The sequence below is a fragment of the Pan paniscus genome, chromosome 19 (assembly GCF_029289425.2).
Source record: "Pan paniscus chromosome 19, NHGRI_mPanPan1-v2.0_pri, whole genome shotgun sequence".
Classification (NCBI taxonomy): Eukaryota; Metazoa; Chordata; class Mammalia; order Primates; family Hominidae; genus Pan; species Pan paniscus.
In genome coordinates, this window is record NC_073268.2 from 64,006,768 (window position 1) to 64,034,039 (window position 27,272).

The 27,272-nt window shown below is 45.4% G+C and overlaps 1 protein-coding gene across 2 annotated transcripts in view; it reads right to left on the reverse strand.

Moving 5' to 3' along the window:
• Positions 1–14,674: 14,674 nt before the first annotated feature.
• The window catches only part of USP43 (ubiquitin specific peptidase 43), an 86,007-nt gene continuing 73,409 nt past the window's right edge, over positions 14,675–27,272 (reverse strand). For both annotated transcript variants that reach the window (XM_034942380.3, XM_034942379.3), the window contains exon 15: positions 14,675–16,412. In XM_034942380.3, the coding sequence (XP_034798271.2) occupies positions 15,376–16,412 (1,037 nt within the window). In that variant the 3' untranslated portion in view covers positions 14,675–15,375. The remainder of the gene's footprint in view (positions 16,413–27,272) is intronic.

Consider the following 27,272-nt stretch of genomic DNA (forward strand, 5'->3'; position numbering starts at 1 on the left):
TCCTCAATAATCTGTTATAGTGTTGTTATGCTGTAACATGTTGTAATTAATAAGGTATATTTATATTAAGCTTGTTCAAATTACTGTGTGGTTTCTGTCTCCTAATTGGACTCTGACTGCTACTTAGAGCACCAACATCAGGGACTGAGTAAAGGAGTGGAAAGAAAACAGTCTCACCTTCCTCTGTGCCAGTCTGGTTCCCAGCAGAAAATCCAACATCCACACAAAGAGGAGAAAGTCAAAGAGTGTTCTTCTTCCCTTCCTCTTTGAGATCCAGGGTCCTGGCAAGGAAAACACATCATAGCTGAATTGAAGAGCTCTCTGGGTTTTAAGATAAAATTAAGTTCTTCCCAAGTTCTCCTCATCATAGAAGAATTTCCTCTGCAGGTGCCTTATGCCCCAACCGAAACACTCACTTTTGTTCTACATTCTTCCTGAGTCTTCCCTTAAGATTTACAATGCTCTCTTTGATTAGAAGGTTATAGACATAATAAAAATGAACACTTATTGAACATTTTTATATGTTTGGCACTATTGTGAATATTCCCAATGAGTGTAATCCTCATCACAGTTCAGTGAGGTAGGTTGCCTCATCAAGCTCATTTTATAGATGAGCAATTTTCCAAATCCTGCATTTAGTAAACAGTGGATCTGGTCATCAAATCCAGAAAGTGACTCCAGAGCCTTAACCACTTCCCAGTACAATCAAACAATTGTCCAAGCTAGAAGATCCTCTTTCTACATATGCCGTGTAATGAAAATAAGACACAGGGGGATGAGGTGACTTGCTCAAAGTCACTGCAATGAGCACGTGTCTGGGACAAAAACTCACCTCCCAGTCCTTGGTTGATCTCTCTCGAGTAGCCGCCCAGTCCCCTCAGTGCTGTTCTAAGCCCTGTAACCTTTGTTTAACCTCTCACATGAGGTTATCATAAGCCATTTACCTAATAGAAGCCCTACTCCGAGATTCTTCTATCTTTAGAAGAATCCTGAAGGAATGCTTCTTGTGTTTCACAGGGCTTTCGTCAGGAGGCGGCTTGCCCTGTTTCAGGTGTGGATGCGGATGTCTGGTTTTCCCCCAGGCTGGTGAAGAGCCTTGTGTTGACGGTGTCTTGCCCAGCGTCCTCAGTTCCTGAAAGGAAAATGAAGATACCAGGTCACCTACAAGAGACTGTCAGCCGGGCGTGGTGGCTCACGCCTGTAATCCTAGCACTTTGGGAGGCCAAGGTGGGCAGATCACAAGGTCAGGAGTTTGAGACCAGCCTGGCCAATATGGTGAAACCCCATCTCTACTAAAAATACAAAAACTAGCCGGGCGTGGTGGCACGTGCCTGTAATCTCAGCTACTCTGGAGGCTGAGGCAGGAGAATCACTTGAACCTGGGAGGTGGAGTTTGCAGTGAGCCGAGATTGTGCCATTCCACTCCAGCCTGGGCAACAGAGCGAGACTCTATCTCAAAAAAAAAAAAAAGGTTGTCGTGGAGAATATGTTGTCTAAGGGACAGCACATGAGAGAATGGGAATGTCAAACCCAAGGAGACACATGCCATTCTGAAAACATTATCATTGATACTCAGCTCAAGTGGTTCATTCATGGCAAACATCAGAGAAAATTACAAGGCTAATAACACACTCCAGTAGTCAGCATCTGCAAAAGGGCAGGCCACATCCTGAGGAAGCTCCCTCTACATTCGCCCACTAGCCACTCTCTTTCTCCAATAAAAGATATCTTTAAATATGTAAATTCCTTCACACCAGAACATAATTTAATGTAACAAGACAAAGTTTTTCTCCTAGAAGATATATAAAGAATGATGTTCAGGACACTGTTTCTTTTTAGGACATTTTTGTTTTCAATGGCAAAAGCTTAGAAACAATCTATGGCCAGGCACGGTGACTCACGCCTGTAATCCCAGCATTTTGGAAGGCCAAAGTGAGAGGATCCCTTGAGACCTGGGGTTCAAGACCAGCCTGGGCAACAAAGTGAGACCCCCCCATCCCTACAAAAAAAATTTTTTTTAATTAGCCAGGTATGGTGGTGCATGCCTATAGTCTCAGCTACTCAGGAGGCTGAGGTGGGAGGATTGCTTGAGCCTGGGACGTCAAGGTTGCAATGAGCCGAGATCATGCCACCGCACTCCAGCCTGGGCAACAGAGTTCAACCCTGTGTCTGAAGGAAAAAAGAAATCTAAATGCTCCTGAATTGGGGGATAAACTATGGTTCATTTGCATTAAGAAGTTATAAGCAACATTTGAAAAGAATCTATAGGGCCGATCTATAGAGATCTGGGAAAAGCTCCAAAATTTTAAGTTGGAAAAGAAAGCAAGTAGCAAAACAATAACTTTAGTATGGTGGTACATAACTAAAAACCAATTAGGCCAGGCGCGGTGGCTCACACCTGTAATCCCAGCACTTTGGGAAGCCAAGGAGTTCAAGGAGGTCAGGAGTTCGAGACCATCCTGGCTAACATGGTGAAACCCCATCTCTACTAAAAATACAAAACATTAGCCAGGCATGGTGGCGGGCACCTGTAGTCCCATCTACTCAGGAGGCTGAGGCAGGAGAATGGCATGAACCTGGGAGGTGGAGCTTGCCGTGAGCTGAGATTGCACCACTGCACTCCAGCCTGGGCAACAGAGTGAGACTCCATCTCAAAAAAAAATAGTAATAATTACAAAAGAAGATAGAAATGTCTGTGACAGCATGGTGGGTGAGGTATTCATTGAATTGGCCCTTCCAGCCTGGAAATAACTTCACAGGCTTTCCCCCATCTAGAAGCCAGATTGAACACACAGACTGCTCTCTGAAAGATAATTGAAAGCAAAGAACCACACACTAAAATTGCCAAACTCAAAGATAACCACATCAGTGGAAATAAGGAGAGCAAGGGGCTTGGGAACTTGTCTCTACTGCCAGATTTGTACTTTGCCTGTCTTGTCTAGATAGCCCCCTTTTGTGGCTTGATTTTGCTGAAATAGTTTTAAAATTTACATTCAATTTATTATTACATTTTTCTCTATTTTTATATCACTTCTGTTTCAATCATATTCATTTAACACAATATTTTAAACTTTGTTCTTTGTTCATATATATGTATGTGTATATATATATGCAAAGTCTCACTCTGTTACCCAGGCTGAAGTGCAGTGTCGTGATCTCAGCTCACTGCAACCTCCACATCCCAGGTTCAAGCGATCCTCCCACCTCAGCCTCGTGAGTAGCTAGGATTAAAGGCATGCACCACCATGCCTGGCTAATTTTTTTATATTTTTAGTAGAGACAAGGTTTCACCATCTAGCCAGGCTAGTCTCAAAACTCCTGACCTCAAGCGATCCACCCGCCTTAGCCTCCGAAAGTGCTGGGATTACAGGCATGAGCCACCGCAACTGGCCAATATTTTAAGTTTTCAACGGTGTTTTATCTCCTTTTAAAAATATTAGATTCGGGGGTACAAATGTGTGTTTGTTACATGGGTATATTGTGTAACAGTGGGGACTGAGCTTCTAGTGTATCCATCACCCAGATATTGGGAAAAAAAAGACAAACAATTACAAAAGAAGGTAGAAATGTCTATGACAGCATGGTGAGTGAGGTATTCATTGAATTGGCCCTTCCAGCACCCAATTGGTAATTTTTCAACCCTCAGTCTCCTCATGCCCTCCCCTCTTTTGAAGTCCCAGTGTCTGTTATTTTCATCTTTACATTCATGTGTGTCCATCATTTAGTTCTCACTTATAAATGAGAACATGAGATATTTCATTTTCTGCTTCTGAGTTAGTTCACTTAGGATAATGGCCTCCAGGTTCATCCATGTTGCTGCAAAGGATATAATTTCATTCTTTTTTCTGGCTGCATAGTATTCCGTGATCCAACTGTATTTTATCTCGATTTATATCATTAAGATGTAATGATATAAATTATGAGACTCATTGCTCTTTACTTTTTTCCTGCCCTCTTCATCTTTCATGATATCTGTTCGAATCCTATGGTTGGCCAGGCATGGTGGCTCACGCCTATAATCCCAGCACCCTGGGAGGCCGAGGTAGGTGGATCACCTGAGGTCAGGAGTTTGAGACCAGCCTGGCCAATGTGGTGAAACCCCATGTCTGCTAAAAGTACAAAAATTAGCCAGCTGTGGTGGCAGGCACTTGTAATTCCAGCTACTCAGGAGGCTGAGGCAGAAGAATCGCTTGAACCTGAGAGGCAGAGACTGCAGTGAACCAAGATCGCACCATTGCACTGCAGCCTGGGAGACAACAGTGAGATTCCATCTCAAAAAAAAAAACAAAAAAAAAAACAAACAACAACAACAACAACCAAAAACCCCTATGGTCATTTGCTTAAAGTGTTGCCTTCATAGAAAGCAGATTCTGGCCCTCCTACAACCAACTGGATGACCCTGATCACGTTATTAGGTTGAACCCCATGAAACTGCCATTTTGGTAGATCAAAAATAGTCAAATATGATCCAAATGCAGAATATAAACTCTCTGTGTCTCCACCTCTACCCCTGAAAAATGGAGCTACCAGTATTATTTATGTAATAGGAATGTTTGAAGCATAAATGAGTTCATTTATGTAGAGCCCTTGGAGCAGGTCCTGGCATGTAGTAGTAAATGTTTGTTGGTGATACTAGTGGTGGTGGTGACATTAGTGGTAGTGATACTAATGTACTTTCTGAGGCCTTGCAGAAAAAGGAAATGACTGGATAACCAGCGAGGCCTGCCACCTGTCAATCCCCACCCATGGAGGCTGGAACTAAAGAAAGCAACAGTTCCACAGAAACTTTTTTTTTTTTGAGACCGAGTCTCACTCTGTTGCCCAGGCTGGAGTGCAGTGGCGCAATCTCGGCTCACCGCAACCTCCGCCCCCCGGGTTCAAGTGATTCTCCTGCCTCAGCCTCCCGAATAGCTGGGATTACAGGAGTGTGCCACCACGCCCAGCTAATATTTGTATTTTTAGTAGAGATGGGGTTTCACCATGTTGTCCAGGCTGGTCTCGAACTCCTGACCTCAAGTGATCTGCCTGCCTTTGCCTCCCAAAGTGCTGGGATTACTGGCGTGAGCCACCACACCTGGCCCAGATCATCCCTTAATAATCTTTTCCAAATAAATGATGTTTTATTCTTTGCAAAGTGCAGCCAGTTATTTATTCAGTGTTAACAGTTCGCACTGTTGACTAATTTCTTACATCACCACTGCTAGATGGGTATTACTGTCACTTCAACGTAGAGGAAACTCTGGCTCAGTCAGAAGAAGGAACTTGTCAAGGTCACAAACTAGAAGGTAGCAGGGCAGGGTGTGAGTCCACGTTTGGCCGATTCCAAAACACATGCTCATCATCCCTTTGCAAATGCAAACTCTTCATCTTTCAGAGATGTTTTCCTAAAAAACCCTGTGAGGTGTCAAATGACAGTATCCTAATTCTAGTGGTGTGCTGGTCTTGTGCTCTCCAAGAAAAAAAAAGTCCTAATTTGTAACGTTTGCTGATTTTATTGCCGTAAATAATTCCGCCATGGCTGATTTCAAGACTCGTGAAGCTCCCGAATCTTTAACAACTGGCTCTCAGGAGCTGGTAGGAGCCCACTACAGCTCATCACTGCAGAGTTCCCATTTTACTGATGAACACACCAAGGCCCACAAGCATCCATTTGCTTGCCGTAAGGCCATGTAACTAATAGCCAACCCTAGATGGGAGCTTAGGACTTTTACTAAAAGACCCTTGATGGCCGCCACAACTCCCCTCGTAGACACCATGCCAGGTAAGGAAAGAAAAGCGCCACTACTGAAGACAAACCCCAAAATACCTTATTGAAAAGGGGACTGTTCAGCCAGCCGTGGTGACTCACGGCTGTAATCCCAGCACTTTGGGAGGCCGAGGCTGGCGGATCGCCTGAGGTCAGGAGTTCGAGAGCAGCCTGGCCAATGCAGTGAAACCCCGTCTATACTAAATATACAAAAATTAGCTGGGGGTAGTGGCGGGCGCCTGTAGTCCCAGTTATTTGGGCAGCTGAGGCAGGAGAATCACTTGAACCCGGGAGGCAGAGTCTGCAGTGAGCCGAGATGGCGCCGCTGCACTCCAGCCTGGGCTACAGATCCAGACTCCATCTCAAAAAAAAAAGAAGGGTGGGGGCGACATGTTCTTAAAATTTGATCTTACATTTTTTTCAGTATTCTGTCACTAACTTGGGTTCTTCATCCAGAAAATGGACTAAATGGAGGGACCTAGATAAATGAGCAAAGGAAAGAGAACATCAGAAGAGAAGAAGAAAAAGATAAGATGGGCGAAGATGAAGAAATATTAGCACAGGTGGGAACTAAATGGGCTAAGAGAATAATACTTCCAGTGTGTCTCCCACCTCTTCTCTCTGCAGCTCCATCTCACTGTCTTCCGACGAAGACCAGCATTTCCACAGGGTGGGCACGTCGTCATACGCAACATTCGAATCTCACATTTCCACCACCAGAGAGGAATATGGAGTCACCATTTCTGGCCCTCAGGACTGAAAACATACTTCTGAATAGCCCATGGGTCAAAAGAGAAATCAAAAGGGAAATCCGAGGGTACTTTGAACTGAATGGAAATGAAAACACAACATGGAATTTGGAGAACTGGGGAAATTTATAACACTAAATGTCTATGTTAGAGGAGAAAAGGGCCGGGCACGGTGGCTCACGCCTGTAATCCCAGCACTTTGGGAGGCCGAAGTGGGTGGATCACCTGAGGTCAGGAGTTCCAAGACCAGCCTGGCCAACATGGTGAAACCCTGTCTCTATTAAAAAATACAACAACAACAACAACAAAAACAAATCAGCCGGGTGTGGTGGCGAGTGCCTGTAATTCCAGCTACTTAGGAGGCTAAGGCTGGAGAATCACTTGAACCCGGGAGGTAGAAGTTGCAGTGAGCCGAGATCGCGCCACTGCACTCCAGCCTTGGGCAACGAGCAAAACTCTGTCTAAAAAAAGAGAAAAAAAAAGAAAAGAGAAAAGAGATCTCAGATCAGTTACATCAGTGTTCACTAAAAAAAATAGAAAAAGCAAATTAAATCCAAATTAATTAGGAGAAAGGATATAATAGACATAAAAACAGCAATCTCAGAAATGAGATAGAAATGAGAAACCCACCCCCCTGCCCCACACACACACAAAATATCAAGGAAACCAAACGCTGGTTCTTGAGAAGATTTTTTTCAATTGATAAACTTCTAGCCAGAGTGATCAGGCAAAAAAGAGGGAAGACACAAGTTACCAATGTCCAGGATGAGAAAGGTAACATTACTACAGATTAGACAGATTCCCACAGAATAATACTGGGATTTTTTGTTCCAGTAAATTGAACAACTTAGATGAAATTTGCAAATTCCTTGAAAGATACAAACTACCAAAAAAAATTGATAAATTGGACTGCTTCAAACTCAAAAACTTTGCTCCTCAAAAGACTATATTAAAATAATAAGAAAGCAAGTCACCGGCTGGGAAAATATATTTCAAAGATACTTACGAAACAAGTCACAGGCTGGAAAAATATACTTCAAAGATACTTATTTCAAAGATACTTATGAAAAGGACTTGTATTTAGAGTATGCAAATAAATCTCAAGACTCAGGTTCGGTGAGAAATAAATTTGTAGATTCCATAGGCTGCTGGCTGCTGGTTGAACTGGCAATTTTTCCAGTCTCTTATATGAAAGGTAAGGAATTGCTTGGTAAAGAGTGGGATAGGACCATTGAAATTGGGATATCTGGGAGGATTCAAAAGGCTAGGATTCTGTTAAGTCTCTGGTCTCTTCTAAAATTATCCCAATTTCACTTCTTGTCTGATTAAATTATAGCTCCCTTTTTGGGAAAAGGCTAATCATTTCCCTCATGCCCCATCTTTCATTGTTTCTTCCTTAGTAACCAAAGTCAGAATTCAGCACAGCTTTTAGAATGAAATGAGGCTGGAATGGGAGGGGAGGTGCAGTGAGGGCTATCTAGCAGAAGCATTAGAAATTTTTTTAAATGGGGGCTGGGCACGGTGGCTCATGCCTGTAATCCCGGCACTTTGGGAGGCTGAGGCGGGTGGATCACCTGAGGTCAGGAGCTTGAGAACAGCCTGCCCAACGTGGTGAAACCCCATCAGTACTAAAAATACAAAAACTAGCCTGGCGTGGTGGTGCATACCTGTAGTCCCAGATACTTGGGAGGCTAAGGCACAAGAATTGCTTGAACCCGGGAGGCGGAGGCTGCAGTGAGCCAAGATCATGCCACTGCACTCCAGGCTGGGCGACAGAGCAGGACTCTGTCTCAAAAAAAAAGAAAAGAAAACAGAAATGTCTTAAAATGGGGAAATTTTTTCAGGGGATGAATTTTTTGAGTAGTCAGCCAAGGCAGACAAAATATAATTTGGGATATGACTCAATGTATTAATATGAATACATTCACCTACAGATCTAGTTTGAAAATCAGCCTACTATGATTCTAAGGGCTTGCTGGTCTGGCTAACACAATTCAGACCTAATTGTGGCCATAAAGAAATGAAATCAAAAGACACCAATTAAAAGGCAGGAATTCAAAAGCTTCAGCAGGCAGGGAGGGTGGTGTGGCTTTCCCTTGTGTTCTGCCCCCACACCACTTCTCACATCCCCCAGTGCTTCATCCTTGCCAGGAGTGACAGATAAAATGAAGTAAGCAAAGAGGTCCTTAAAAAGTACTTCATGGGCTGGGCACAGTGGCTCACATCTGTCATCCCAGCACTTTGGGAGGCCAAGGCGGGTGGATTGCTTGAGCCCATGAGTTCAAGACCAGCCTAGGCAACATGGGGAGACCCAGTCTCTACAAAAATACCAAAAAATTAACTGGGCACGGTGGTGTGTGCCTGTAGTCCCAGCTACTTGGGAGGTTGAGGTGGGCAGATTGCTTGAGCCCAGGAGGTTGATGTTGCAGTGAGCTATGGTTGCACCACTGCACTCTCTAGCCTGGGTGACAACGGAGCAAGACCCTGTCTCTAAATAAATAAATAAATAAATATATAGCACTTCATGTCTGTACTCAAATTATATAGGAATTCTGCTGGATAGGGATGCTGTTCAAATAGGGTCTTGATCTTGGGAGCAACAGGAGAAGCCCAAAGTGGCCAAGCCCAGATCATGGCAATTAACCATTAGAGGTAAGGTGGACAGTCATGGAATTAGATCTCCAGGGATGGTATGACATGCAGAGAATGCTGGCCGTGACTTGGTGCTCCAGAAGTTAAATTCACAGCCAGGCTACTCAGTTCTTTTTTTTTTTTTTTTTGATACAGAGTTTTGCTCTTGTTGCCCAGGCTGGAATGCAATGGAGCCATCTCAGCTCACTACAACCTCTGCCTCCCAAGTTCAAGCGATTCTCCTGCCTTAGCCTCCCAAGTGGCTGGGATTACAGGGATGTGCCACCACGCCCAGCTAATTTTTGTATTTTTAGTGGAGACGGTGTTTCTCCATGTTGATCAGGCTGGTCTTGAACTCCTGACCTCAGGTGATCCCCCTACCTCGGCCTCCCAAAGTTCTGGGATTACAGGCATGAGTCACCACACCCAGCTGCTACTCAGTTCTTAATTATTTCAAAGCAAAAATGCTCACGCATAGAAAACTAGATATCTAACCTGCGTTGAAGAGTCTTAACTTTTCATCTAATTCCCTGACCTGATTCAGTTCATGAATCCAGACTCCCTTAAATGACAGGATGGCTGGGTACTATCGAGGAAGAATTCTCTGTGACTCCACATCTGCCCCATAAAGCTTTCTCCCAGCCATTCCCAAAAGCAATGACAGCCATTTGCTTGTACTGACACTAAGCCCCAGGAAGGCAGAACACCACTGAGTTTTGTCAGTCTCAACAGGTGCTTATGGTGGCCAGGTGATAAATGGATTCCTAACCTAAGTTTGCATCTTGGCAGGCCCAGTGGAAACGAGGCTCTTTCTTAGGATATTTCAATATTCTGAGTGTTTAGTTGACTGATCTCAGCAAGTAACTGAATGCCCACATTGGTTTCCCCAATGTGGCCATTCCCCAATGTGGCCAAGTTGCATGTGATCCCATTAAATTTCATAATACTTATAGTACCTAAAATTACCTTAGTTATGTTTACTGTTTCTTTGTCTCTTCCAACTAGAATAGAAATTGATTTAGGCCGGGCACGGTGGCTCACGCCTGTAATCCCAGCACTTTGGGAGGCCGAGGCAAGAGGATAATGAGGTCAGGAGATCAAGACCTTACTGGCCAACACGGTGAGACCCCGTCTCTACTGAAAATACAAAAAAAAAAATTAGCTGGGCGTGGTGGCGGGCACCTGTAGTCCCAGCTACTCCGGAGGCTGAGGCAGGAGAATGGCGTGAACCCGGGAGGCGGAGCTTGCAGTGAGCCGAGATTGTGCCACTGCACTCTAGCCTGGGTGACAGAGTGAGACTCTGTCTCAAAAAAAAAAAAAAAAAAGAGAGATAGAAATTGCTTTAAAGGCGAGGACCATTTCTCTAATTTACTACTATATTCCCAGAGCCTAATAGTGAACTCTCAAATGTTTATAGAATAAATTATGCTAGGATCAAGCCCATGTCACTGGAGAAATCTTTCCCAATCACTGAAGTGAATCAAAAGCAAAAGCGCACCCTTAGAAAAATCAGCAATCAGGTCACAAAGACTTAAAACCTGCTGTGTCCTGATTCCTATCACATCTCTACCCAGCTCACCCATTTGGTACAAAAGGTTAATGGGACTTAGAGAATAACTGTATCTATCAAAGCCTTAATCAAGTAGTGGGACCAGATGTGGTCTCCTTGCTGGAATTAGTAAATACAGCTCCTGGCATTTGAGAATACGCTATTGATCTGGAAAACGCATCTTTCTCCATGTTGATAAACAGAGAATACCAGAAGCAACTTGGTTTAACGGACAGAGTTAGTAGTACACCTTCAGAGGGGCAGCATGGTTTTTTCCAGTAATTCAGAGAAGGAACTCCAGAGCCAGGATTACCCGGGTTCAAGTCCTGGCTCTGCTACTAACTAGTTGTGTGACCTTTGGCAGATTAATCTCTCTGTGCCTCAGTTTCTTCACCTGTAAAACAGAGATAATAGTACCTGCCTCAAAAGTTGATTATGAATTAAATGAGTTAATATTGTAAAGTGCTTAGAAGAGTGTCTTGCCCACAGTTAAGTACTGTATAAATGCTCATCAGTGGTAATTATTTTTTATTTTATTTTATTATTATTAAAGTTTTAGGGTACATGTGCACAACGTGCAGGTTAGTTACATATGTATACATGTGCCATGCTGGTGTGCTACACCCATTAACTCATCATTTAGCATTAGGTATATCTCCTAATGCTGTCCCTCCCCCCTCCCCCCACCCCACAACAGTCCCCAGAGTGTGATGTTCCCCTTCCTGTGTCCATGTGTTCTCATTGTTCAATTCCCACCTATGAGTGAGAACATGCAGTGTTTGGTTTTTTGTCCTTGCGATAGTTTACTGAGAATGATGATTTCCAATTTCATCCATGTCCCTACAAAGGACATGAGCTCATCATTTTTTATGGCTGCATAGTATTCCATGGTGTATATGTGCCACATTTTCTTAATCCAGTCTATCATTGTTGGACATTTGGGTTGGTTCCAGGTCTTTGCTATTGTGAATAGTGCCGCAGTAAACATACGTGTGCATGTGTCTTTATAGCGCACATCATTATTAACTGCGATCTCTGCAGCTCTAGGATGAAATCAAGTCAGCACATGCTTGATTAGCTCACCATTCCTCAGGACATCATGCTGGTGCTGCCTCACTGCAGGTGATATCCTACTGATAAGATGTAGCTAGAACTGTAATTATATACTCCTATGGGCTATGGCCTCTCCTCCTCTAGACTTCCTGGCTTTCTTCTCTGATCCTGTGGGCCCTTGGAGCTTTTGGCGCTACCTGTATGACTGCCTAGCCCGAGTCTGGACTTGCAAGACCTTCCTTCCACTGGTGGAAAAGAGCAGGAGTGGAGGATAAAGGAGGGGGGCCTCAAACCTGGGAGACTCTTTAGGAGTCAGAAATGGGCTGTGACCATCAGACCAGTGACCAAGTATAGGAGATCGGTCAGGGTGATGGGAAAAATGGTAGAAAGATGCAAACCTTCTTGGAAGGCCGAGAGGTTTTACAAAGCTTCAGAAAAGGATTTGGCTGAAAACAGCCAGATTCTCTTATCTGGTGCCTGAAAGCTTAGGTTAGATAACAAGGGGATGTAAAGAAACTGATCTAGGTAAGTCCATTTACTTAGGCCTTGGAACCTGGCCTTTTAAAAATTTTATTATTCTTCTTTAAGTTCTAGGGTACATGCGCACAGTGTGCAGGTTTGTTACATAGGTATACATGTGCCATGTTGGTTTGCTGCACCCGTCATTTACATTAGGTATTTCTCCTAACACTATCCCTCTTCCAGGCCCCCAATCCCCAACAGGTCCCAGTGTGTGATATTCTCCTCCCTGTGTCCATGTATTCTCATTGTTCAACTCCCACTTATGAGTGAGAACTTGCAGTGTTTGGTTTTCTGTCACAAGGAACCTGGCCTTTAGTCATCCGCACAGGACTGCTCTCTCTGGGGAGGGCGACCATGCTGATTACCCACAAGTGTGTTGACTCAAAGCCTTTGTCATTAAACCTGTGCTGAATAAATGCCCACAGGGCCGGCTTGTTGAGGCCGCGGCTGCTGACTCTTCACAGCACCCTCCTCGGGGTCTGTAAGTGGCCCATCCCCTAGCCTGCTCTTTCACTGGATACCTGTGTCTGAGTGCCTTCCTTCATCTGTCATTCAGCCAGGGTCTGCAGGTCGGACCTGGCAACCAAGCCTCAGACAGCAGGAACAGATCCAGGCAGAGGATCTGAGCTTCCAGAGGAAGAATGGGAGGCCCCTTTGGCCATCCTGAGCTAGCTCCATCTCTGGCTATGCTCCTCTCTGGCTCAGTGGCTTTCAACTCTTCTCTAACACCCAGGATCTTTGTGGTAGGAAAAAAGCATCCAATGGTTCTCTTATGCTTTCTCCTCAAGGACCACTTGACCAGAAGCCTGCAGCCTATCATCAGATGCATGGCCAAGGTTGGAACCATGACCCTATTGCCTCCATTCCAGGTAGAAATTGGACTCAACCATTTCCCATGCTCTGTTCTCACAGCCTTCTACTGGGTCCTTCTAGAGGGAGAAGCGACCTCAGGGAAGGGAATGCAAGGGTGCCTCAGGCATCCTTGTTGCCGACCCCAGATGGATATATATCCACCAGGGGTCAAGTGTAATTGCCTCTTCCTGAACCTCCACAGTTCAGAGCCTGGAGTGAATGTGTTACAGAGAACACTGCTAAGGCCTGGGACCCTCTCATGATATCCCAACAACCCAAGAGTATTCTAAAGGTTGAGTCCTTAGAAGAGAGAAGCCAGGGAGGTGCATGTCTGAGTTCCAACCCAATCTCTTGGAGGAGGAAGAAAGGGAGACTGAGCTTAGGAAGAGCATGGAAACTAAATGTGACAAATTCCTCTGAAGAGTCAACAGAGGAGAAAGAACCAGATAAAGCAGGAAGACTCCTAGACTCCTATTTACCCAAGAGGACTTGGACAACCATGTCTTCCACAGTGCCTAAGCGTACATCAGTGTAAGACTTGAAGAGAACATGGACTTCTTTTGCAATGCAAACACACAGGTTTACTGGTATACATATTGTCCTCTGGGGTCAGGTGGCTGGGTCTTCTTCCTTTCTCTATTATCTCAGTTCTACCTTCTAACTGTTGCTCTGATCAAAGGCAAGTTGTCTTTTTCACTGGGGTAAAAAATGGACTCCATTCCTCGTTTTTTTTTTTTTTTTTTGAGATGGAATCTCGGTCTGTCGCCCAGGCTGGAGTGCAATGGCTCGATCTCGGCTTGCTGCAAACTCCGCCTCCTGGGTTCAAGCAATTCTGCTGCCTCAGCCTCCTGAGTAGCTGAGATTACAGGTGCACACCACCACGTCCAGCTAATTTTTGTTATTTTTAGTAGAGCAGGGTTTCGCCATGTTGGCCAGGCTGGTCTCAAACTCCTGACCTCAGGTGATCTGCCTTCCTCCGCCTGCCAAAGTGCTAGGATTACAGGCATGAGCCACCATGCCCAGCCCATTCTCCTTCTTAAGAGAAAAAAAATGTAGCAGAGACATGTCAATGAGTCATGCTATATGTATGAAGGACGACTTAATTCTTGGGATCAGGTGTCTTTTTTTTTTTTCTTTTTTTTTTTTGAGAACAAATGTTTCCTGTCAAAAAAGGAAGTATTTGCAGAAGAAGGACTGTTTAAGTACAGGTGACCTCAACTGTTGAGCCCCAGGCCTGGGGTCAGGCTTAGCAGCTTCTAAGTAAGAAATGATAGGATATTTGTAAGAGTTGCTACTGAGGAGTGTGCAGAGCTTTAGGAAACGGGACAGTCAACTAAGAGTCTGTCAGGCAGATGTGGAACTCACGTCTTTTCAAGTACAAGCCCTCCGGAGAGTGGCCTGAGGAAGCTTCCACTTCTTTAGAAAACAGCAAGTCGTTGGAACGAAAAGCACTTTTAGATTTTAGAAAGAACTCAAGTAACTACTTTCTGATAGCAATAGCAACGAACCAAGTTTACTCAGCAGAAATGAAACAAGGTCATTTATCAGACTTGAATAATTCAGACAGCCATGTGTGTTTCATGGACAGGATTTTATTAAAATTGTACATAGATCTCATATTTAAATTAAAAAATGAACTTTTTTCTAGTATCAAAATAGTTATTTTTAAAATACCTTGAAAAACTTTAATACAATTTTTAATATATTAAATATTCACCTGAACTCTCAGCCATTTATCTCCCATCTCTCTTTGCTAGAATCTTGCCTTACCGTCACTATCATTCTTTTGTTTTTTTTTTCTTTTTGGCATCTTTAATGCTTATCCCAGAAAAGCATTAAAAATAAAATATTTTTCTTTAAGTCCACAATTTAAAAAAAAAAAAGAAAGAAAAAGGAAAAGCCAGTGACAGTATTTGACATGACATTGAAGATTCTTATTAACCAGCCTCATCTTGTTTGCCCACATCCAAAACTCTTTAGTAAATATCAGTTCTTGCCCTGAAACTGGAAATACTGACCCAATAGCATCCTCTAGTGGCCAAACTGTAGCAAAGCACCCAATGATGCAGGAAGGTTTTCGACCTTGGGTTATATGGACATTGGGTGTTGGAAGTCTAGATATGGAGACCCCCCACCACACAAAAAAAATTTTTTTTTTTTTTAGAGATTACAAGACAATGGGTTTCCTGGAAACCCATTCTCAACACGAGCTGCCTACAGTTGCTTGGCAAAGTCCCAAGAATGCCAGCGTCACACAATACTGACACGCTCCATCAAAAGCTGGACTCCGGTAAGGTTTTCTTTCGACCTAAAGAAAGAGTGTGATATTTGACCCTCTGAAAGGTGCCATAAGAAGCCTGCTCCCCTGGAACAGTCCTTTGTGACATGCCCAGTGCACTGCCTCTCGGGGCCCTGCTGGCTTTACGAGGGAGGCGGAGAGAGCTGGGGGCTGACCAAACATCCCTCTCGAGCCGGCTGCCCAGGCCCCTGGCCAGGCCCTCTGGGATCCTGAGGGCAGGAGGTGAGCCTGGAGCCTGCCCGACCATGGCAGGGCTCAGCCCGCCACTCACCAGGGAGACGGGGGGCACCTGTGGAGAGACCTCTGCCCTCTCATTCCTCCTGTTCTCCTTCTTCCGAAACACGGACCTCAGAAGGGTGAGTGTCCCCTGCAGGGGTCTGTCTAGCTCAGAGGTGCCTCGGCGACTGTCTTTGCTGTTTCCAGAGAATCCCATATAGGGGGAGGGTGGGCTGCTTTTGCTTCCCATCTGGAAGCTCTCCTTCCAGTTCATGGCCTTCTGGCCCTCCGGTCGAGCTGGTTTCTCATGCTCCACTGAAGGCATCACAGTGAGAGGCAGGTCAAACTTTCTGGGAAGCTTGATGTCCTGCCCTGCATTTTCCTTGAGTTTCCTTGCTGTGTTTGGACCATCTGAGTTTCCAGGGGCCAGACAGTGGTTGGGTTGAGCCGAGGGACAGGGCACCCCGGCTGGACCTCTTTCAATGGCCTGCCCACCATCTTCGCTGTTAGCAAGAAGGGCGACGTTGGACCTCGGCGATGCTGACTTCTCATCCTCACCCGCAGTGCCCGTCAACAGCGACACAATGGACTGGCTCGTGGACCGAGGTCTTCGTCTGGATTCCAAGTACTCCACCAACTCGACGGAGGCACCTGGTGGTTTCTCCTTGGATCCAAAGGACCACCTCAGAGGCATGGTCTTGAATGGTCCCTGCTTGGCTCGGGAAGTGGTGGGTGCCTTCATGCTAATGCTTCTGCCTTTCACGCCCCGTACCAAACGCCTGGACTCCAACCCTCCTGAAAGAGACAGAGAGACTGTCAGTGTACAAGCCACCCTACAGCTGAAATGCCAGTCATCTAACGTTCACTGAGCACCTCTGATGTGGGAGGCACTGTGCTGGGCACTGGAGACACAGCAGTGAAGAAGCCACATAGGGTTCCTGCCTTTGGGGAACAGCAATGGTTTCACCCACTCTTCCTCAATATCCACTTACACGTTTGAAGCCACAGGGTAAGCCAGTGCCAAAGAAGGTATCTACATGCTGGGCAGCACAGACACCTGGCAAAGCTCAGTCTCACGGGCATCTAGCCCTAAGAATGAACATCAGTTTCATCTATCTTTAAATATTCCTATGAAACGGAATGCCCAGCAAAAGTTCCTGCTTTTCTAGGTCATATTAGGTCCTTGTACCTTTCAAATGCAAGAATCTCAGATATCCTACCCTGGGCTAAAAAAGAAAAAAAAAATGGAATTTAAAAAATATGGTGAAAACCACAATTACTTTTGCACCAACCTATACAACTTGTAAAAATATATACACGTGCATGTATTACGCATGCATGTGAAAACATACAAATAAGAATAGAGAAATAGATGCCAAAAACAAGGTGTGGATAGGGCCATGGCAGTGCTGTTTGTGATGGATTTTTTTTCTTAATTCTTTCCTATATCTCCACATTTCTAAAAGGAACATATGTACAACCAAGGTTGTGTATTTTTGCTTAAGAAATTCTCAGTCTTGGGAGGCTGAGGCAGGTGGGTCACAAGGTCAGGAGTTCGAGACCAGCCTGACCAACATGGTGAAACCCCATCTCCACTAAAATACAAAAATTAGCTGGGTGTGGTGGCACATGCCTATAATCCCAGCTACTCAGGAGGCTGAGGCAGGAGAATCACTTGAACCCGGGAGGTGGAGGTGGAGGTTGCAGTGAGCTGAGATCATGCCACTGCACTCCAGCCTGGGTGACAGAGCAAGACTCCGTCTCCAAAAAAAAAAAGAAAGAAATTCTCAGTCATCAGTCACTGTACCATTAAAATGCCTTGTTTTACATGATGTCTGCAATCATTGAGAAAGAAATCTTCAGCTAAAACACACAATCCACCTGGCGCAACTGAAACACACAACCTACATGGCGCAAGGACAGTCACACACATTTGGAGAAAGGTTGCAGGGTGACCTCTGAAGTCTGCCCCACGGGTGGCCACTCTCACTGTGTCACTTCATCATAGTGTTTGAGGGTGCTATGGACTGAAGGTTTGTGTCCCCTGAGATTCATACATTGAAGCTCTAGTCTCCAAGGTGATGGTATAAGGGGGTGATGCCGCTGGGTGGTAATTAGGTCTTGAGGGTAGAGCCCTCGTGAATGGGATTAGTGCCCTTCTAAGAAGAGGTTGAAGAGCTACCCAGCTCTCTTCCTGCCATGTGAGGACACATGAAGCTGTCTGTAGCCGGGAAGAACCTCTCCAGGGCCCCATCATGCTGGCACCCTGATCTCAGACTTCCAGCCTGCAGGACTGTGGGGAAGAAATGTCTGTTGTGGATAAGCTGCCCAGGCGTGGTATTCTGTTCTAACAGCCTGAACGAACAATGAAACAGAGAAGCTCCAAAAGGGAGCAGAACTCCTGCCATAAAAAGCCCCCTGTCAGCGGCACAGCCAACACGATGTGTGACACAGAGAAGGGCCAGAGATTGTCAGGTGCACAGGTGAGAGCTCAGGAAAGGCAAAGGAATGAGGTGCAGGGGAGTGAATGCTGCAGGAATGCTGGGGAGGCAAGGTGCACATCGACCAAGCACCCCTGGAGAAATGGCTGGAGCAGGAAGAAGCAGAAAGCCCATGACCTCCAAAAGGAGTTAGAAAGCATCTCAAGGATGTGACTTTCCAGGTTTCTCATAAAGAATGTTTGATTGTTTCTTTCCTCAAAGCATTTCTTTAGATTAGCCAGTCATAGACACAATTTTACCCAAAATACTCTGTAATTTTGGTTTAGATTGACCTTATTAAATTCCCAGCCCTCGGGGGGTAGGGAAGAAATGTTCTGGGGTCTGAGATGTGTGTGAAGTTTATTTCTTTTTTTCTCTTCCACAGCCCTGGGAAGGGCAGAAAGGGACGCTTTGTATTAGTAGGACAAAGCTGTGACTTTTAGCCTTTCAAAATGAGAGCATGTTGCCTGGAGCCCCGGCAGGTGGCGAGAGGAGTTGGCAGCTGCCCGAAATAGCAGTTCTTCCTTTCTTCCTGGTAGGAAAGGCTCTGAGGCCAGGGCTGACATCAACGCCTGAGCTACATTTCATGGGAACCACAGATGCCCACGGAACTCGTGTCTCCTCTTTCTCGAGATGGCAGTGAAAAAGCACCCCTGTTATCTTTATTCTCCTTCCATTTATTGGGCTAGGATAACAGGATCTGAGACAGTGATGGCTTTAATAAAATTGAGAAATAAACAGCATAAGAACAGAAGGAAATAAGAGACCCCCACGCTCACATCACACTTCCTCTCTACAAAGTCACTTCCCGTCTAGGGTGGGTGCAAGTCCTGGTACCCCTCCCCTGGGGAGATGGACAAAACTTCTGGGATGCTGGGAGACAGATGCTGAACACAGTGGTGTTCAGAGACCCCTGGGCACTAACTCTGGTTCAACTCCCGCCCCACCCCACCCCAAGAAGATTCTGTTTCCAGCCAGTCTGAGCCTAGAGCCTTACACTGCATTAAAGACACAGGCCGTTAGGTTCTTCCTGAAGGTTATATAAACCCCACAGCATTCATAATGTGCTTTTTGGACCCCACAAGAGCCCCCTCCATGCAGATGGCACCAGTGCAGCTGACAGGCTCAGTCCCCTGACACCCTCTCCACACCGCAGCTCTGGAGCCAGCAGATGCTGCTTTGAGAACGGCCACATCTGTTCCTGTCCCTGTGTGGCCACCTTGATTTCTACATGACTTTTTTATTTTTGGCCAATGAAATATGCATCAATCCATACTCAGCTGTTTTGTGAACAGGGCTGGGGACCTCTTGGTGCCATGCTTAGTGACCCCCTGCCCCCCGCCACAGAACAAGACTTTTCCTAGTTGAGCACCTTCTGTCTCTTCAAGGGCTTCCATCATGCTTCATACATCTACCCGCTTACTCCTTCAAAAAATATTTAATAAGCACATACCATGTGCCAAGGACTGTCTTCAACACTTGGGATACAGTTGAAGGAAAAAGAATATGGTGCACCTGTCTTTATGAGGTTTGGCAAAAGCAAGAATACATGATACCATACAATGCTTCTTTTCTTTTCTTTCTTTCTTGAGACAGAGTCTTGCTCTTGTCCCCCAGGCTGCAGTCCAGTGGTGTGATCTTGGCTCACTGCAACCTCCACCTCCCGGGTTCAAGTGATTCTCCTGCCTCAGCCTCCCCAGTAGCTGGGATTACAGGCGTCCACCACCACGCCCGGCTAATTTTTGTATTTTTAGCAGAGACTGGGTTTCACCACGTTGGCCAGACTGGTCTTGAACTCCTGACCTCAGGTGATCCACCCGCCTCGACCTCCCAAAGTGCTGGGATTACAGGCGTGAGCCACCATGCTGGGCCCCATATGATGTTTCTTGAGCCGAGTACAATTACTTCACAGCCTGATGACCATTTCCACGTGGAGGTCAGAGTGCAACCTGGGACAAGCCTACCCCCCAACTTTCCTCTGGTCCCCGTTAAGGTAAGAAAAAGCTACACCGATGAGTTGAAGCTTCTCCATCTCCAAGACTGAACCAGCAGGACGAAGCGGGGAAGAAAAAGGCTGGCTGTCACACCACCAGCCCCCGGGAGCCAAAGCTGCTGCCCTTTTCATCACTCCAAGAGCCACTGCCATACACGAGAGGGTGGGACAGAAAAGAAAACAGCAACACGCATGAGGGGGTCTCGCAGTCAGAGAAGAAGAATCACCAGAAGCATCAGAGCAGGCTGCTGATGAAACAGATGAAACGTGACAGCTTAAAATGATCAACAAACTTGCATCTCAAGGAAGATAATGAAAAAACAGGGACTGAAAAACGTGACTGACCAAGAGATAGAAACTATAAGGGAGGCCGGGCGCGGTGGCTCACGCCTGTAATCCCAGCACTTTGGGAGACCGAGGCGGGCGGATCACGAGGTCAGGAGTTCAAGACCAGCCTGACCAACATGGTGAAACCCCATCTCTACTAAAAATACAAAACCCTGTCTCTACTAAAAATACAAAAATTAGCCAGGTGTGGTGGTGCGCACCTGTAATCCCAGCTATTCGTGAGGCTGAGGCAGGAAAATCACTTGAACCCGGGAAGGGGAGGTTGCAGTGAGCCAAGATCGTACCACTGCACTCCAGCCTGGGCCACAGAGCGAAACTCCATCTCAAAAAAAAAAGAAAAGAAAAGAAAAAAAAGGGAGGGAGGGGAGGGGAGGGGAGGGGAGGGGAAGGGAAAGGAAGGGAAGGGAAAAGAGAAGAGAAAGGAACTACAAGGGAAAAGGCAGGAGACTCAGAAGATAGATCCAGGAGACTCAACAGCAAATCACAAAAACGTCAAAAGCAGGAGAGACAATCATTAAACAAAAACCAAAAGACATTTCTCTAAAGACAGGCCTGAGTCTGTAGAACAAAAGGCACCCCCAAGTTCTAGGTAAGGTTGAAGAACAAAAACCCACACCTAGGCATATTCTGGGAGAATTTCTAAACTCCAAGGTCAAGGGGAGCATCTTAAAAGCTTCCCACCAGAAAAAAACAAGTGACTCTCCTGTAAACAAAAAAAGCCTGGGCTTCTCACCTGCAACCCTGGGGCCTGGGAGGCTGTGGGAAAACAGCTTCAGATGCCTGAGAGAAAAGGACTGCGACTCAAGAGTCGTGCAACCAGCCAAGCTGCCATTCACTCCCAAGTGAAAGGAAATATTTGTGGCTGGGCAAAGATTTTGAGAACATATCACACACACTCGAATGAACCAGACCCACCACCTCAAGATGGGGGGCGACAAAGAGGAGAAAAATAGTGGTGCACAGTGGACACTGCAATCCATGTACTGTCCACCACCCTACATGCAGGACAGACGGCTCAGAATGTGTCACATAAAGCTAAGTGCTGCGAGGGGAATTTTGATAAGTCTGGAATAGAAAGTACTAGGCCCTGTCAGCAAAATCTAACAGTTTGCAAAAGAGACCAGACGGGGCACATGAAAGTCTTTCAAAGCTCTCATTTTGGGGGGGAATGACAGGGAAAAGAGTGACAACAGATGTGTTATATATTTCTCATCTGATCGGGGGAAGGAGAGAAGACAGTGGTGAAAGAGAGCACCTTGCAGGAAATAACTGGCTTCTAAATACTGGGATAGAGAAAGTAGCAATTAACAAATTGCTACTTTGTGACCTGAGCGGCAAAACTTCCCAATGAACCAGGAAACAAAGCGCGACTCGCTCGCATCAGCAACAATAAGGAAAGGAAAAGAAGAAACAGTCATATAAAAACTTTAAAAACGAAATGAACAAAATCAAGTTCGCAGCTGTTACATTAAGTCGGCATGGACTGAAGGCTCCAATTATAAGACGGCCTCTGAAGTTTTGGTAAAAAGAAAACAAAAAACCCAACACCAGGCTGTTTACCAGAAACCACTTAAAACTAACTCAAAAGTAAAGGTTCCTAAAGCCCAAGAGAGGGGCAAAATGATAGCAGGCAAATGCGAAAGAGAGAAGGCAAAAAGAAAGAAGAAAAGGGTGGGATTATTAAACTTGGACAAAGTAGAATTTAAGGTTGAAAACATTAAGCAGGGATAAAGAGCCACATTATAATAATAAAAAGCACAATTTATAAAAGAGATCTAACAGTCATAAACCTGTAGACACCTAGTAACAAAGCAGCTAACAAGATAAAGCGAAAATTATTAAAATGCAAGGATTACTTGATTAAAGGTACAGCTAGGCTGGGCGCAGTGGCTCACGCCTGTAATCCCAGCACTGTGGGAGGCCGAGGCAGGTGGATCACCTGAGGAGTTTGAGACCAGCTTGGCCAACATGATGAAACCCTATCTGTACTAAAAATACAAAAAAAAAAAAAAAAAAAATTAGCTGGGTGTGGTGGCGGGCACCTGTCACCTGTAATCCTAGCTACTGGGGAGGCTGAGGCAGGACAATCGCTTGAACCTGGGAGGTGGAGATTGCAGCGAGCCGAGATCGCACCATTGCACTCCAGCCTGGGCAACAAGAGCGAAACTCGGTCTCAAAAAAAAAAAAAAAAAAAAAAAAAAAAAAAAAAAAATACAGCTATACAGGAAGGTTTCATTATATTTCCTTCCTGCCAGGAGTCCCAGAGAAGGTACATTTAAAGACATAGGGGACTTGAATAGCCAATGAACTCACCTAATTTAATAGTTATGATATAAAGCTCACATCCCTCAAATAGACAGTATACATTAGTTTATACATGCACAGAGCATTTACAAAATAGTAATCATGTACTTGACCACAAAAAGGGACTAATGTGTGACCTTGTGGCGCAATGGTAGCACGTCTGACTCCATAAAGGGAATAATTTTTGAAAACCACATTCTTGGATCACAATCCGCAAAAATCAAAGAAGAAAGTTGACCAAAATAATCTGAAAGAGTTGAGACTTCCAGATAACTTCTAGATCAAAGAAGACATCAAAACCGAAATGAAATACTATCTGGAAAGTGCTGAAAAAGAGAAAAACAAAACCTTTGAGGCCCAATAAAAGCCATAGAGGAAACTTATCATCAGAAGCACCCATACTGAGAAGCTGTGAAAGCTTAACTTTCAGGGCACCTTATTACCAAGGGGTCTCTGGGAAGGACTCCTAGCCATTTTTTTTACATGGTCATGGTTGTATAAAAATTGCAAAAGTAAGATGTTGTAATATTCTTTTTCTTCTGGAACCTTCCCCCACACCCACCTCAATTATATAAGTTGCAGTCTCCAAAACACTTGGATCCGTTCATTTTGGTTTAAGATTCCTTCATTATTATGATGATCATAACCAGGGCTACCAGAAAGGTGGTGTTCTCAAGCTGTCAGCATTTCTATACAGAGAGCTGCTGGCGCTTTGCAGTGGTGACTTTTTACTGAGCGGGACTGCTCCTGGGCATTGCAGGACACTTAGCATCTTTGCGCCCCACCCGGGGAATAAATGCCAGTAGTCACCTCTATTAATTTTGACAGTCAAAAAAACCCGGCTGGGTGTGGTGGCTCACACCTGTAATCCCAGCACTGTGGGAGGCTGAGGTGGGCAGATCACCTGAGGTCGGGAGTTCAAGACCAGCCTGACCAACACAGAGAAACCCTGTCTCTACTAAAAATACAAAATTAGCCGGGCGTGGTGGTGCGTGCCTGTAATCCCAGCTACTTGGGAGGCTGAGGCAGGAGAATTGCTTGAACCTGGGAGGCAGAGGTTGCAGTGAGCAGAGATTGCGCCACTGCACTCCAGCCTGGGCAACAAGAGTGAAACACCATCTCAAAAAACAAAAAACACCCTCTCCTACATATTTGCATATTTGGAAGGAGAGGTGGTACCAACCACTATTTGAAAACTGATATGCTAGATTTTCGTCTTGCCCAGGTTTAGTAAGAATTAAAAAAAAAAAAAAAAAAAAAAAGCTGGATTTTTCTTTTCTTTTTTTTTTTTTTGAGATGGAGTCTCACTCTGTCGCCCAGGCTGGAGTGCAGTGGCGCAATCTCGGCTCACTGCAACCTCCACCTTGCAGGTTTAAGCGATTCTCCTGCCTCAGCCTCCCAGGTAGCTGGGACTACAGGCACACACCACCATGCCCAACTAATTTTTGCGTTTTTAGTAGAGACGGGGTTTCACCACATTGGCCAAGCTATTGAGAAACTCCTGACCTCAAGTGATCTGCCTGCCTCGGCTTCCTAGTCTTTCTTTTTTTTTGAGACAGGGTCTCACTCTGTCACCCAGGCTGGAGCACAGTGGTGCGATCAAGGCTCAGTGCAACCTCCACTTCTTGGGCTCAAGTGATTCTCCAGCCTCAGCCTCCTGAGTAGCTGGGATCACAGTCATGTGCCATCATGCCCAGCTAATTTTTGTATTTTTAGTAGAGACAGGGTTTTGCCATGTGGACCAGGCTGGTCTCGAGCTCCTAGCCTCAGGTGATCCACCTGCCTAGGCCTCCCAAAGTGCTGGGATTACAGGCATGAGCCACCACGTCCAGCAAACGCTGGATTTTTCAACCGTCTCAGAACTTCTAAAACAGCTTTCAAAATCTGTCACTATTTTAGTCAAACCCCAAGAGGGAAAGCTCCCTTAGGAAGCAAGGCTCTTGCAGTCTCTCTCCATGTGAAAGCGACTCTAATCTGGAATGTATGTCTACAGAGCCTGAGAGCCAAGACCTGGCACCCAGAGGGAACGGGTCTATTTCAGCCCCACCACTTTCTAGGGGTGAGCTTTACAACTAGGTGTGACTGGTTGCTTCACACCGAATCTCAGATATCCCCTTGGTAGGGCTATAAGGTCACCTCTCCCAAGGGTTTTGAGGACTGAATTAGAGAATGCGAGTAAAATGCCTGCAAGGGTCTGCAGGACAGTTATCATCCCTCCCCCAGGCCTCTCAGGGGTCTCTGAGGAGTTTTTCTAGAGCTGTGCCTCACATCTGTCTGAATACCATGTGAAAAACTTGGACCATCCTTTGAAATCGCCTCCTCCTGGGAGGATATCAAGCACATTTCTCCTTGGGAGAACTGAGAAATGGCCTGAGGTACTTTGCCGTTAAACAGAGCTGGGATGAACTTTTGAGCTTATCATAGGCAATGCTGACAGGGATGAATGAGCTTGAGAAAGAATATCTTTCTTGTTGTAGAGACTTTTTTTTGGACACGGAGTTTCACTCTTGTTGCCCAGGCTGGAGCGCAATGGTGCGATCTCAGCTTACTGCAACCTCCACCTACTGGGTTCAAGTGATTCTCCTGCCTCAGCCTCCCGAGTAGCTGGGATTACAGGCATGAGCCACGGTGCCCGGCCATAGACACTATTTTAAATGTGCAATCATGAAAATATAAGGGGAAAAGAAATGTCCAGCCAGGACAAGTCAAAACATACTGCATGAAATAGTATGCCTGCACAGAAACGGATTCTTTTTTTCTTTTTCTTTTTTTTGAGACGGAGTTTTGCTCTTGTTGCCCAGACTGGAGTGCAATGGCACGATCTCAGCTCACCACAACCTCCGTCTCCCGGGTTCAAGCAATTCTCCTGCCTCAGCCTCCTGAGTAGCTGGGATTACAGGCATGCACCACCATGCCCGGCTAATTTTGTATTTTTAGTAGAGATGGAGTTTCTCTATGTTGGTCAGGCTGGTCTCGAACTCCTGACCTCAGATGATCTGCCCACCTTGGCCTCCCAAAGTGCTGGGATTACAGGTGTGAGCCACTGCTCCCGGACCAGAAACGTATTCTAAGGAAATCAGACAACTCCAAGATGCACAGACATGCTATAAGTGTCATGTCTACTCATGAAATTTTGGCAGCCCAAATGCCACACGCTGGGGAAGGAATTAACTGAACTCTGACACATAAATCACTGTAAACCAGAGGGGTGGACCCAATGAGAATCTAAAACCACTCGTAGCTTTAAGATCCTATCATCATCTCTATTCACTCACAAATATGTAACCAGAGTCTGGTACCTGCCTGGTATAGTAAATCTTTGCAGCATCACGGATAGGCTCTTAATAACCTGAACTTGAACTTGAAGCAAAACAACATATAACTAAACCAATTTTCCCATAGACTAATTGATATAAATAATAGTTAAGCTCCTACAGCATATTTCTCGTCCCAAAAGCATCGCCAAACTTCTAAATAAAGACCCAAACACTTCTACTATTAAACATTAAAATAAATGTGAGCTACGGCTGGGCGCGGTGGCTCACACCTGTAATCCCAGCACTTTGGGAGGCCAAGGCGGGCAGATCACGAGATGAAGAGATCGAGACCATCCTGGCCAACATGGTGAAACCCCCATCTCCACTAAAAATACAAAAATTAGCTGGGTGTGGTGGTGCGCGCCTGTAGTCCCAGCTACTTGGGAGTCTGAGGCAGGAGAATCGCTTGAACCCGGGAGGCGGAGGTTGCAGTGAGCTGAGATCGCGCCATTGCACTTCAGCCTGGCAACAGAACAAGACTCCGCCTCAAAAAAAAAAAAAAATGTGAGCTATACATACATTTAACAAAAGTAACGAGTAAGATAATTATTTGCCCACTTATTCCAGCTCAGGATCATGAATGGCAGGAACCAGCCCTGGATAGGCCCCCTCCCATTTCAGGGAGACTCGCACTCACACTGAGACCGTGCAGACAATCAGATCACCTAATGGTATATCTTTAGGATGTGGGAGGAAACTGGAGCACCCAGAGAAAACCCACGCAGACATGGGGAGAATGAGCAAACTGCATTCTCCAGTAGTCCCAGCCAGGAATCAACTATTTTTTCTCATCAACATTATAGCAAAATGACCGCTGAACAAAATGACATTTTTAAAGGCCTGCTATATTGCATTGGGTACTTGGATACAAATGATGACATAAAGTATAAAGAAATAAGCAGCTGATGAATATACACACACACCACACACACACACACTGTGCCCACGCAATTCCACTCCTAGGTATACACCCAACAGAAATGCAGACGTGCGGACACCAAGGACAGGATCAAAAATGTTCATAACAGGACTACTGGTAATGGCTGCAAACCAGAAACAACTCTGAAACCGAACCGCAATACAAAATGTAAACATGTAAACTATTCTGACAATGTAAGGACTTTTTTTTTTTTTTTTTTTTTGAGAGGGAGTCTCGCTCTGTTGCCCAGGCTGGAGTGCAGTGGCACCATCTTAGCTCACTGCAACCTCCACC